General features: G+C 44.6%; 1 protein-coding gene across 11 annotated transcripts in view; it reads left to right on the top strand.

The window, feature by feature from the left end:
• The window catches only part of scn1lab (sodium channel, voltage-gated, type I like, alpha b), a 39,812-nt gene that overhangs the window by 2,682 nt on the left and 25,026 nt on the right, over positions 1-12,104 (top strand). For 10 of the 11 annotated variants that reach the window (XM_035526762.2, XM_035526752.2, XM_035526768.2 and 7 more), the window contains exons 2-5: positions 8,548-8,870; positions 9,434-9,552; positions 9,645-9,734; positions 11,745-11,873. In XM_035526762.2, the coding sequence (XP_035382655.1) occupies positions 8,601-8,870; positions 9,434-9,552; positions 9,645-9,734; positions 11,745-11,873 (608 nt within the window). In that variant the 5' untranslated portion in view covers positions 8,548-8,600. Of the gene's footprint in view, positions 1-8,547; positions 8,871-9,433; positions 9,553-9,644; positions 9,735-11,744; positions 11,874-12,104 lie in introns of those variants that run through there. The other variant, XM_081710297.1, reaches the window with a different exon arrangement.

Below are 12,104 nucleotides of genomic sequence, written 5' to 3'. Positions count from 1 at the left end.
ACACACACACACACACACACGTGTTGTGTGGTACAGATGTGATTAAACCTAAGGTGGTGTATTTTCTGCAGTGATGGCCACTGGCTTATTTTTTAGCCATGGATACTTGATCAGGTTGTAATTGTGTACTATGTATATCAGCACTCACAGTCAAGGATTTAAATGAGCAGGGTGAAGAGGCTGCAGAGCAAAACAAACACCAAAACACAGACAGAATAAATTAATAAGCACTGAGCATCATAAAGAGTCCAGAACGGTTTGTTGTTGCTAATTGTCCGCAGTGAAGTCACGCCCATGCTGTTGTTAGCAAGTGTGGTGTCCTGATCCGTAGTCCTGAAGTCCTGCGGGTGCAGACTGAGGTGTTACATGTGCAGCCAGTGAAGAATGCCTCCACAACACTTTGTTTCTGGATTTAAATTCTAGGAGAATTTCTCTTAGTGAGATTGTGTATTTGTTGCTGCTCCTGTTATTGGTTTTGTTTTTTGCTTTTTGCTGTATTTTCCCTGTTTTAACATTTTTTTTTGTGCCAGTTTATAGCAGCAGATACGGACAATGCCCATTAATGGATTTTCTTCCCGTGACTCCTCCTTGTTTTAAAACTCAGAAGAAAGTGTCTTGGCCCATTTTAATTAGGGAACACACAAGTGCAGGGTACAGTAGACACTGTGTGTGTGTATGTGTGTGTATATATACAATGGCAATGGAAAGCGTGACAAAATAGCTTTTGATATTTCCCGTTGTCTCAGTGCTGCCAGACCACTGGGGGTAGGGTTACAGCAGGCCAGGGCTCAGGGTAAATGGCTCTCCTGAGATCTGTCTCTTTCTGGAGGGGGGTTTGGTTGGTAGGTGGTGGGTGCAAGAGGGAGTTGTTTGTGACTGTGCTCTCAAAAGGGAACAGACTGCGCTGTTGGGGCGTTGCTGAGGCACTCAAGTGGGAGAGACAAGAAGACAGTGTGCACTTGCCATTTGCAAACACACACACACACACACACACACACACACGCACATGTGCATGTGCACGGACAAACACATGCACTTACATTGCATGTTTCGTGTCTGCTGCTAAGCGTAGGATTAGATGTGAATGCTGTTCTGTTGTGTTGCACAGAGTATCTGGCGCTTGAATGGATGGTGGCCCTGTGAGTCAGAGGGGTCCCAGGAGTGACGTAGATCAAAGACACTCAGACACCACCGCTGCAGAGACTCTTGTGGCTGCTCTGAGATCAGGGCCAAATGATAAATGCTGACCCACTGCACCCAACTGTATTTCGGGATTAATGTTAGCAGAACCTTTTATCAATCTGTTTAATGGGATTTAAATAGTATTTTGGCCACTTATCAGCCAGGTTACAGTAACATTGTGTGAAAAGGCTTGAAAATGTGGCATTATGATGACTATTTGTAGGCTGGTTTTTCCCTGTTGAGATCTGGAATCACCAGACTGCACTAGGCATTTTGGTGTTCTACCTAGTCTAACAGGTGAGCTGGAATTGGGGAGATCTGTAATACAACAGACTGAACTCAGATGTTCGCAGATAAATGCAGACAAGTTTTATTTAGAGAGCGGTGATCCAAAGCTGTAGTCATTAAACAAAAGCAGGTCAAAGTCCTGAGAAGGCAAAAACAGGATACGCATATGTGTAAACAAGACAAAAGTCCAAAGTATACAAAAGCAGAGAGTAGTGTGAGAAGGTGAACAGATGAGAGAAGGGTCAGGCAGGACACATTCAGTAACCAGGGGAGGCAGATCGAAGGAACTGGCTCTGATTGGTGGAACTGGATTGAGTGACAGGTGGGCCATTGATGGAGTCTGATGGAGAAAGTAGTCAGGGCAGGGAGAGTGATTATATCATTAAAGTGTACAGTGACTATATCACTAAAGTGTAGGGTGACAATATCACTAAAATGTAGGGTGACAATATCACTAAAATGTAGGGTGAAGATATCACTAAAGTGTACAGTGACTATATCACTGAAGTGTACAATGACAATATCACTAAAGTGTACAGTGACTTTATCACTAACGTGTAGGGTGACAATATCACTAAGTGTACAGTGACTATATCACTGAAGTATAGGGTGACTATCACTAAAGTATACAGTGACTATATAACTAAAGTGTACAGTGACTATATCACTAAAGTGTACAATGAGTATATCACTAAAGTGTACAGTGACTTTATCACTAACGTGTAGGGTGACAATATCACTAAGTGTACAGTGACTATATCACTGAAGTATAGGGTGACTATCACTAAAGTATACAGTGACTATATCACTAAAGTGTAGGGTGACAATATCACTAAAGTGTACAGTGACTATATCACGAAAGTGTAGGGTGACAATATCACTAAAATGTATGGTGACAATATCACTAAAGTGTACAATGACAATATCACTAAAGTGTACACTGACTATATCACTAAAGTGTACAGTGACTATATCACGAAAGTGTAGGGTGACAATATCACTAAAATGTATGGTGACAATATCACTAAAGTGTACAATGACAATATCACTAAAGTGTACACTGACTATATCACTAAAGTGCACAGTGACTATATCACTAAGGTGTACAGTGACTATATCACTAAAGTGTAGGGTGACATCACTAAAATGTATGGTGACAATATCACTAAAGTGTACAGTGACTATATCACCAAGGTGTACAGTGACTATATCACTAAAGTTTAGGGTGACAATATCACTAAAGTGTACAGTGACTATATCACTAAAGTGTACAATGACAATATCACTAGTGTAGGGTGACAATATCACTATAGTGTACAGTGACTATATCACTAAAGTGTACAATGACAATATCACTAAAGTGTAGGGTGACAATATCACTAAAGTGTACAGTGACTATATCACTAAAGTGTACAATGACAATATCACTAAAGTGTACAATGACTAGTGTAGGGTGACAATATCACTAAAGTGTACAGTGACTATATCACTGAAGTATAGGGTGACTATCACTAAAGTATACAGTGACTATATCACTAAAGTGTACAGTGACTATATCACTAAAGTGTACAATGACAATATCACTAAAGTGTAGGGTGACAATATCACTAAAGTGTACAGTGACTATATCACGAAAGTGTAGGGTGACAATATCACTAAAATGTATGGTGACAATATCACTAAAGTGTACAATGACAATATCACTAAAGTGTACACTGACTATATCACTAAAGTGTACAGTGACTATATCACGAAAGTGTAGGGTGACAATATCACTAAAATGTATGGTGACAATATCACTAAAGTGTACAATGACAATATCACTAAAGTGTACACTGACTATATCACTAAAGTGTACAGTGACTATATCATGAAAGTGTAGGGTGACATCACTAAAATGTATGGTGACAATATCACTAAAGTGTACAGTGACTATATCACCAAGGTGTACAGTGACTATATCACTAAAGTTTAGGGTGACAATATCACTAAAGTGTACAGTGACTATATCACTAAAGTGTACAATGACAATATCACTAGTGTAGGGTGACAATATCACTATAGTGTACAGTGACTAGTGTAGGGTGACAATATCACTAAAGTGTACAGTGACTATATCACTGAAGTATAGGGTGACTATCACTAAAGTATACAGTGACTATATCACTAAAGTGTACAGTGACTATATCACTAAAGTGTACAATGACAATATCACTAAAGTGTACACTGACTATATCACTAAAGTGTACAGTGACTATATCACTGAAGTATAGGGTGACTATCACTAAAGTATACAGTGACTATATCACTAAAGTGTACAGTGACTATATCACGAAAGTGTAGGGTGACAATATCATTAAAATGTATGGTGACAATATCACTAAAGTGTACAATGACAATATCATTAAAGTGTACACTGACTATATCACTAAAGTGTACAGTGACTATATCACGAAAGTGTAGGGTGACAATATCATTAAAATGTATGGTGACAATATCACTAAAGTGTACAATGACAATATCACTAAAGTGTACACTGACTATATCACTAAAGTGCACAGTGACTATATCACTAAGGTGTACAGTGACTATATCACTAAAGTTTAGGGTGACAATATCACTAAAGTGTACAGTGACTTTATCACTAAAGTGTACAATGACAATATCACTAGTGTAGGGTGACAATATCACTATAGTGTACAGTGACTATATCACTATAGTGTACAGTGACAATATCACTATAGTGTACAGTGACTATATCACTAAAGTGTACAATGACAATATCACTAAAGTGTACAGTGACTATATCACTAAAGTGTACAATGACAATATCACTAGTGTAGGGTGACAATATCACTAGAGTGTACAGTGACAATATCACTAAAGTGTACAGTGACAATATCACTAAAGTATAGAGTGACTAAAGTATAAGTGCAGGTACAAGGCAGGTGCTTCATAAAGTATCCAGCAAGTGCAGTTCTTAATGAAAACCACAGAAGATAATTGAACACTCATCTGGCATAAGAAGAACCATCTGCTAAAGCTGGCAGACAGCAGGCTTCCAGTGGGACAGCAAATTTGGTTGTTCATTTTATTGTGCACAATTGAGGAAGAATGAAGTAGTGTGGACAGTACCACTGTTTAGATCACTGCAGCATTCAATTTTCTGCATAATCGAATGGTAATTCGGTTACAGTAACAGTGATTGAACAGTAATTCATTTTCCATGTATAGGCCTATGGAAATCCATCTAAGAGACCGGCAGAGGAACGTTTCTGCCGGGTTTTCCGTCTTTCTTTCTCTCTGTATGGTCCCCTTGCTCACTTTCTACCTCTTACTGTCTGCCTACCTAGAGATGTAGTCAGTAATTGAAGAATAACAGTAAGTGGCGAAGACCTTGGGGTCTTCAGGGTGGAGGGTGGAGCTTCCCTGACCACACGCCCAGTCCAGGGCTCTCAGAGGCCTGGAAAACCAGGAGCAGGGTTCAGGGATGGGAGGGATGGGAGGGTCACTTAAAAATGTATTCCATTACAGACTACCTAGAAATATCTGTAACTTAATCCTAATCTGATGTCCCTTCCCTAGCAATCCAGACTTTCTGAGAAGGAGCACTCTTCTCAGATTTATAGGATCCACCAGTGTAAACATCCCAGAGAGATCCAGAATGGTTTTTGCACTGATGAGAACAAATGGTTTTCTGCGGTATCTGTGGCACTTTGTGGGAATGTACTGATTAAGACGCATTTACATTTAGAGCATTTAACAGACTCTTTTATCCAAAGCAATTTACAATCTTGACCAAGTACAATTTGAACAATTGTGGGTTAAGGTACTTGTTCAGGGGCCCAAGAGTGCTACCTTCTACAGCGATGATGGTGGGGCTTGGCAACCTTCTGATTACGAGTCCAAAACCCTAACTGTTTAAAAATTTTGCTGAGGATAGTTAATTGCATAACACTTAGGCTGGAAAGGGGTGTTTCCTGAAAATCTTTATCCAGGTTCTTCAGTCCCACTGCATTAGAACTAGTGAGCAAACAGTATCTTCTTCTCTGACCATTACAGGACATGAGAAACATTTGCTTATGAGGTTATATGAAAAAAAAGTATCAAAGAAAAACAAGCAAACAAACAAAATCCTTATATAAGCGTACCCAGAATACAGTTAACTTTTTGTACCCTGATTACGTAATGCCGTGATAGGTATTCCGTTACTATCCAACCCTGCTCTGGGGAAACACGTACACCTAGCACTGGTATTTGCGAGTTACGTGAGGCTAAACACGCATGCGCATGCACGCTCATGCAGCTGTGGCAGCCGTGGAATGTCTCGTGGACTAAACGGACTTACTGAGAACAACGTCCAGGGGTATTGTGGAGACGCTCAGAGGACATGCCACGGGGGGGGGGGTTCCATCATTTTGTGTTTTGCTGATGTCGGTGGGAAGCCGAACCCCGCCTTCCTCTTCAGGCCACCAGAGGTCACTGCAGCTCAGTGTCAGAGGCTGTCATGCTCAACCAACTTTTGTCCTCCTGCTCAGAGAGCTTTAACTAAGCCTTTTGACTGTTAACTGCCATCATTCAGGAACCTCCCCTGTGCCACAGTACCTTTTATCTTCATCGTAGGCATCTATAATTTACAGAAACGTACAATATTTCGGTAGTAAAGTGGAGGATTTAAAGAGTTTTCAGAGTAGATTTGCTAATAGCTTGACGCCACAGACGTGTGTACACTAATACATTACTGTACAGCATCGACGAGCTCAATCTTTTAACAGAATTTCTTTTGACAAAATTTGGACTTTTCCATTACCAGATGGTGAGAATTAAATTAGAACAACTATGGAACTCAGGCGATAAGGCGATATCAAGATTCACTCCATGGGGTTCTGTTTGCTATAAATAGTTAATCTCATAGTTCCCAGCGTGACTGTATTCTGTGTGTTCCTAGTCCGGAACAGAGTGCATTTCCAACACCTGAAGATTTTGATAGTTTTCCAGTGCTCGGGAGACAAATGTAGTCCCAGATGGCATCATTAAGCTCATTTTCCGGAAACAGCTGTAAAATATTTCTTCAAAGATGTCCACTGGCATTACAGACGATGACGCAGGAAGGACCATGCTAATTAAGTCAATAGCACATATTAGTCATTAGGACATGGCAACAATTTGCACTTTGTAACATGGATATGAAATGGGTGTAATAATAATATTAAAAAAAAAAAAATCGCTAAAAATTAACATTTTTCGGGTTTCGTTTAAAGATCTCTCAGTCTGAATGATAACTATTTAGTATGTAAAGTTTTTCCTTCTTTTTTGAGGGTGAAGCGAAAACATCTGTTAACCCAGATATTTCGGCCCTGCTGTATGAAGGTCTAAGCCCCTGTGTCTACTGTGTTAAGGTCTAAGCACCTGTGTCTACAGTGTTAAGGTCTAAGCCCCTGTGTCTACTGTGTTAAGGTCTAAGCACCTGTGTCTACTGTGTTAATGTCTAAGCCCCCGTGTGTACTGTGTTAAGGTCTAAGACCCCGCATGTACTGTCTTAAGGACTAAGACCCTGCATGTACTGTGTTAAGGTCTAAGACCCCGCATGTACTGTGTTAAGGACTAAGACCCTGCATGTACTGTGTTAAGGTCTAAGCCCCTGCGTGTACTGTGTTAAGGTCTAAGCCCCACGTGTACTGTGTTAAGGTCTAAGCCCCCGCATGTACTGTGTTAAGGTTTAAGACCCTGTGTGTACTGTGTTAAGCTCTAAGCCCCTGCATGTACTGTGTTAAGGTCTAAGACCCCGCATGTACTGTGTTAAGGTCTAAGCCCCTGCGCGTACTGTGTTAAGGTCTAAGCCCCTGGATGTAGTGTGTTAAGGTCTAAGCCCCTGCATGTACTGTGTTAAGGTCTAAGCCCCCACATGTACTGTGTTAAGGTCTAGGCCCCTGCACGTACTGTGTTAAGGTCTAAGCCCCTGCATGTAGTGTGTTAAGGTCTAAAACCCTGCATGTACTGTGTTAAGGTCTAAGCCCCCGCGTGTACTGTGTTAAAGTCTAAGCCCCCATGTGTACTGTGTTGAGGTCTAAACCCCCGCGTGTACTGTGTTGAGGTCTAAACCCCCGCGTGTACTGTGTTAAGGTCTAAGCCCCTGCGCGTGTTATGGTCTAAGCCCCTGTGTGTACTGTGTTAAGGTCTAAGACCCTGCATGTACTTTGTTGATGTCTAAGCCCCCGCATGTACTGTGTTACGGTCTAAGACCCTGTGTGTACTGTGTTGAGGTCTAAGCCCCCGCGTGTACTGTGTTGAGGTCTAAGCCCCCGCATGTACTGTGTTGAGGTCTAAGCCCCTGTGTGTGTTACGGTCTAAGACCCTGCGTGTACTGTGTTAAGGTCTAAGACCCTGCATGTACTGTGTTGAGGTCTAAGCCCCCGCGTGTACTGTGTTGAGGTCTAAGCCCCCGCGTGTACTGTGTTGAGGTCTAAGCCCCCACGTGTACTGTGTTGAGGTCTAAGCCCCCACGTGTACTGTGTTGAGGTCTAAGCCCCCGCGTGTACTGTGTTAAGGTCTAAGACCCTGCGTGTACTGTGTTGAGGTCTAAGCCCCTGTGTGTACTGTGTTGAGGTCTAAGCCCCCACGTGTATTGTGTTAAGGTCTAAGCCCCTGCATGTAGTGTGTTAAGGTCTAAGACCCTGTGTGTACTGTGTTGAGGTCTAAGCCCCTGCATGTAGTGTGTTAAGGTCTAAGACCCTGCGCGTACTGTGTTAAGGTCTAAGCCCCTGCATGTAGTGTGTTAAGGTCTAAGCCCCTGCATGTAGTGTGTTAAGGTCTAAGCCCCTGCATGTAGTGTGTTAAGGTCTAAGACCCTGTGTGTACTGTGTTGAGGTCTAAGCCCCTGTGTGTACTGTGTTAAGGTCTAAGCCCCTGTGTGTACTGTGTTGAGGTCTAAGCCCCTGTGTGTACTGTGTTGAGGTCTAAGCCCCTGTGTGTACTGTGTTAAGGTCTAAGCCCCTGTGTGTACTGTGTTGAGGTCTAAGCCCCTGTGTGTACTGTGTTGAGGTCTAAGCCCCTGATGCTGGTGTGTTCCCCCCTCAGCCTCCGCAGTGACACCAGGCTAGTCGGTCCAGCTTAAGGAGCAGGATGTCAATATGGCTGCCCAGCTGCTTGTTCCTCCTGGACCTGACAGCTTCCAGCCTTTCGTTCCCGAGTCCCTCGCTGCCATCGAGCGGCGCATCGCCGAGGAGGCAGCGTGCCGGCCCAAGGGCGAGCGAGGTGGCGAGGAAGACGACGAGAATGGACCCAAGCCCAACAGCGACCTGGAGGCGGGGAAGTCCCTGCCCTTCATCTACGGGGACGTCCCATCCTCTATGGTGTCTGTCCCCCTGGAGGACCTGGACCCCTACTACAGTAACCAAACAGTACGAGGAGAGGAGAAGAGGGAGGGAGGGGGATATATAAACTGACTCGTGTGTGTGTGTGTGTGTGTGTGTGTGTGTGAGTGTGAGTGTGAGTGTGAGTGTGAGTGTGAGTGTGTGTGTGTGTGTGTGTGTGTGTGTGTGTGTGTGTGTGTGTGTGTGTGTGTGTGTGTGTGTGTGTGAGTGTGTGTGTGAGTGTGAGTGTGTGTGTGTGTGAGTGTGTGTGTGTGTGTGTGTGTGTGTGTGTGTGTGAGTGTGTGTGTGTGTGAGTGTGTGTGAGTGTGTGTGTGTGTGTGTGTGTGAGTGTGTGTGTGTGTGTGTGTGTGTGAGAGTGTGTGTGTGTGTGAGTGTGAATGTGTGTGTGAGTGTGAGTGAGTGTGTGTGTGTGTGTGTGTGTGTGTGAGAGTGTGAGTGTGTGTGTGTGAGTGTGTGTGTGTGTGTGTGTGTGTGTGTGAGTGTGTGTGTGTGTGTGTGTGTGTGTGTGTGTGTGATTAGGTATTTGAAATTTCAGCATGCTTACACAGTCGGTCTCCGTGTCCGACTAACTGCACCTCTCCCTGTTCTAGACGTTTATAGTACTGAACCGTGGGAAAACTCTCTTTCGCTTCAACGCCACACCTGCCCTCTACTTCCTGAGTCCCTTTAACCCTCTGAGAAGACTGTCCATCAAAGTGCTGGTGCATTCATATCCTTCCACAGTCCACAGTGGGAGTGTGTGTGTGTGTGTGTGAGAGAGAGAGTTTATTTTTCAATGTACGCTCCTTAACTGATGTCCACGATGTTCAGTTTTGTGATCATGTGCACCATTCTGACCAACTGCGCCTTCATGACCCTGAGCAGCCCACCAGATTGGGCCAAGAATGTGGAGTAAGTCAGTGCGAGTGTGTACTCGTGTGTCTGAGTGTGTACATGTGTCTGAGTGTGTACACGTGTCTGAGTGTGTACTCGTGTCTGAATGTGTACTCGTGTGTCTGAGTGTGTACTCGTGTCTGAGTGTGTACATGTGTCTGAGTGTGTGCGTGCGTCTGAGTGTGTACGCGTACGTCTGAGTGTGTACTCGTGTGTCTGAGTGTGTACACGTGTCTGAGTGTGTACGCGTGCGTCTGAGTGTGTACGCGTGTCTGAGTGTGTATGTGTGTCTGAGTGTGTACGCGTGTTTGAGTGTGTGCGTGTGTCTGAGTGTGTATGCGTGTCTAAGTGTGTGCGTGCGTCTGAGTGTGTACGTGCGTCTGAGTGTGTACGCGTACGTCTGAGTGTTTATGTGCGTCTGAGTGTGTACGTGTGTGTCTGAGTATGTATGTGTGTGTCTGAGTGCGTACGTGCATCTGAGTGTGTATGCGTACGTCTGAGTGTGTATGTGTGTCTGAGTGTGTACGTGTCTGAGTGTGTACATGTGTGTCTGAGTGTGTACGCGTGTCTGAGTGTGTATGTGTGTCTGAGTGTGTACGCGTGTGTTTGAGTGTGTGCGTGTGTCTGAGTGTGTATGCGTGTCTAAGTGTGTGCGTGCGTCTGAGTGTGTACACATGCATCTGAGTGTGTACGCGTGCGTCTGAGTGTGTACGTGCGTCTGAGTGTGTACGCGTACGTCTGAGTGTTTGTGTGTCTGTGTGTACGTGTGTGTCTGAGTGTGTACACATGCGTCTGAGTGTGTACGCATGTGTCTGAGTGCGTGCGTGCGTCTGAGTGTGTACGCGTGTCTGAGTGTGTACGCGTGCGTCTGAGTGTGTACGCGTGTCTGAGTGTGTATGTGTGTCTGAGTGTGTACGTGTGTGTCTGAGTGTGTGCGTGTGTCTGAGTGTGTACGCGTGTCTGAGTGTGTACGCGTACGTCTGAGTATGTACGCGTGTCTGAGTGTGTATGTGTGTCTGAGTGTGTACGTGTGTGTTTGAGTGGGTGCGTGTGTCTGAGTGTGTATGCGTGTCTAAGTGTGTGCATGCGTCTGAGTGTGTACACATGCGTCTGAGTGTGTACGCGTGCGTCTGAGTGTGTACACATGCATCTGAGTGTGTACGTGCGTCTGAGTGTGTACGCGTACATCTGAGTGTTTGTGTGTCTGAGTGTGTACGTGTGTCTGAGTGTGTACACATGCGTCTGAGTGTGTACGCGTGCGTCTGAGTGTGTACGGCGTCTGAGTGTGTACACGTACGTCTGAGTGTTTATGTGTGTCTGAGTGTGTACATGTGTTTGAGTGTGTATGTGTGTGTCTGAGTGTGTACGTGCATCTGAGTGTGTATGCGTACGTCTGAGTGTATGTGTGTCTGAGTGTGTACATGTCTGAGTGTGTACATGTGTGTCTGAGTGTGTGCGTGCGTTTGAGTGTGTACGCGTGTCTGAGTGTGTACGCGTGCGTCTGAGTGTGTACGCGTGTCAGTGTGTACGCGTGCATCTGAGTGTGTACGTGTCTGCGTGTGTACTTGTGTGACTGAGTGTGTGCGTGCGTCTGAGTGTGTACGTGTGTGTCTGAGTGTGTACGCGTGCATCTGAGTGTGTACGTGTCTGCGTGTGTACGTGTGTGTCTGAGTGTGTGCGTGCATCTGAGTGTGTGCGTGGGTCTGAGTGTGTGCGTGCGTCTGAGTGTGTGCGTGCGTCTGAGTGTGTGCGTGGGTCTGAGTGTGTGCGTGGGTCTGAGTGTGTATGTGTGGGTCTGAGTGTGTACGTGTGTGTCTGAGTGTGTACACGTGTCTGAGTGTGTACGCGTGCGTCTGAGTGTGTACACGTGTCTGAGTGTGTACGCGTGCATCTGAGTGTGTACGTGTGTATGCATTCAAGTAACCATATGCGCATTGACACATGTCTGGAGGGTAGAAGGCCCTGCCAGCTCTCTGTCTGACTCCTGACACCTCCCTGATGTGATTATGTTCTTTCTTTCTGCACCAGGTACACATTCACAGGGATCTACACGTTTGAGTCCTTGATTAAAATCTTGGCCCGGGGCTTCTGTGTGGGGAAGTTCACATTCCTGCGTGACCCCTGGAACTGGCTGGATTTCAGCGTCATCCTCATGGCGTGCGTCTTAGTGCCTGTTTCTGCTACAGTATTCTGTGTATTTACTGTTTATGCTCATTACATTATTACAGTGTCACTGACATTATTACAGTGTCACTGTCATTACATTATTACAGTGTCACTGACATTATTACAGTGTCACTGTCATTACATTATTACAGTGTCACTGACATTATTACAGGGTCACTGTCATTACATTATTACAGTGTCACTGACATTATTACAGGGTCA

Source organism: Electrophorus electricus, chromosome 3 (assembly GCF_041902795.1).
Source record: "Electrophorus electricus isolate QZ-2024a chromosome 3, ASM4190279v1, whole genome shotgun sequence".
NCBI lineage: Eukaryota > Metazoa > Chordata > Actinopteri > Gymnotiformes > Gymnotidae > Electrophorus > Electrophorus electricus.
The sequence above is the reverse complement of the archived record's forward strand: the minus strand, read 5'-3'. Positions and strand labels throughout refer to the sequence as shown.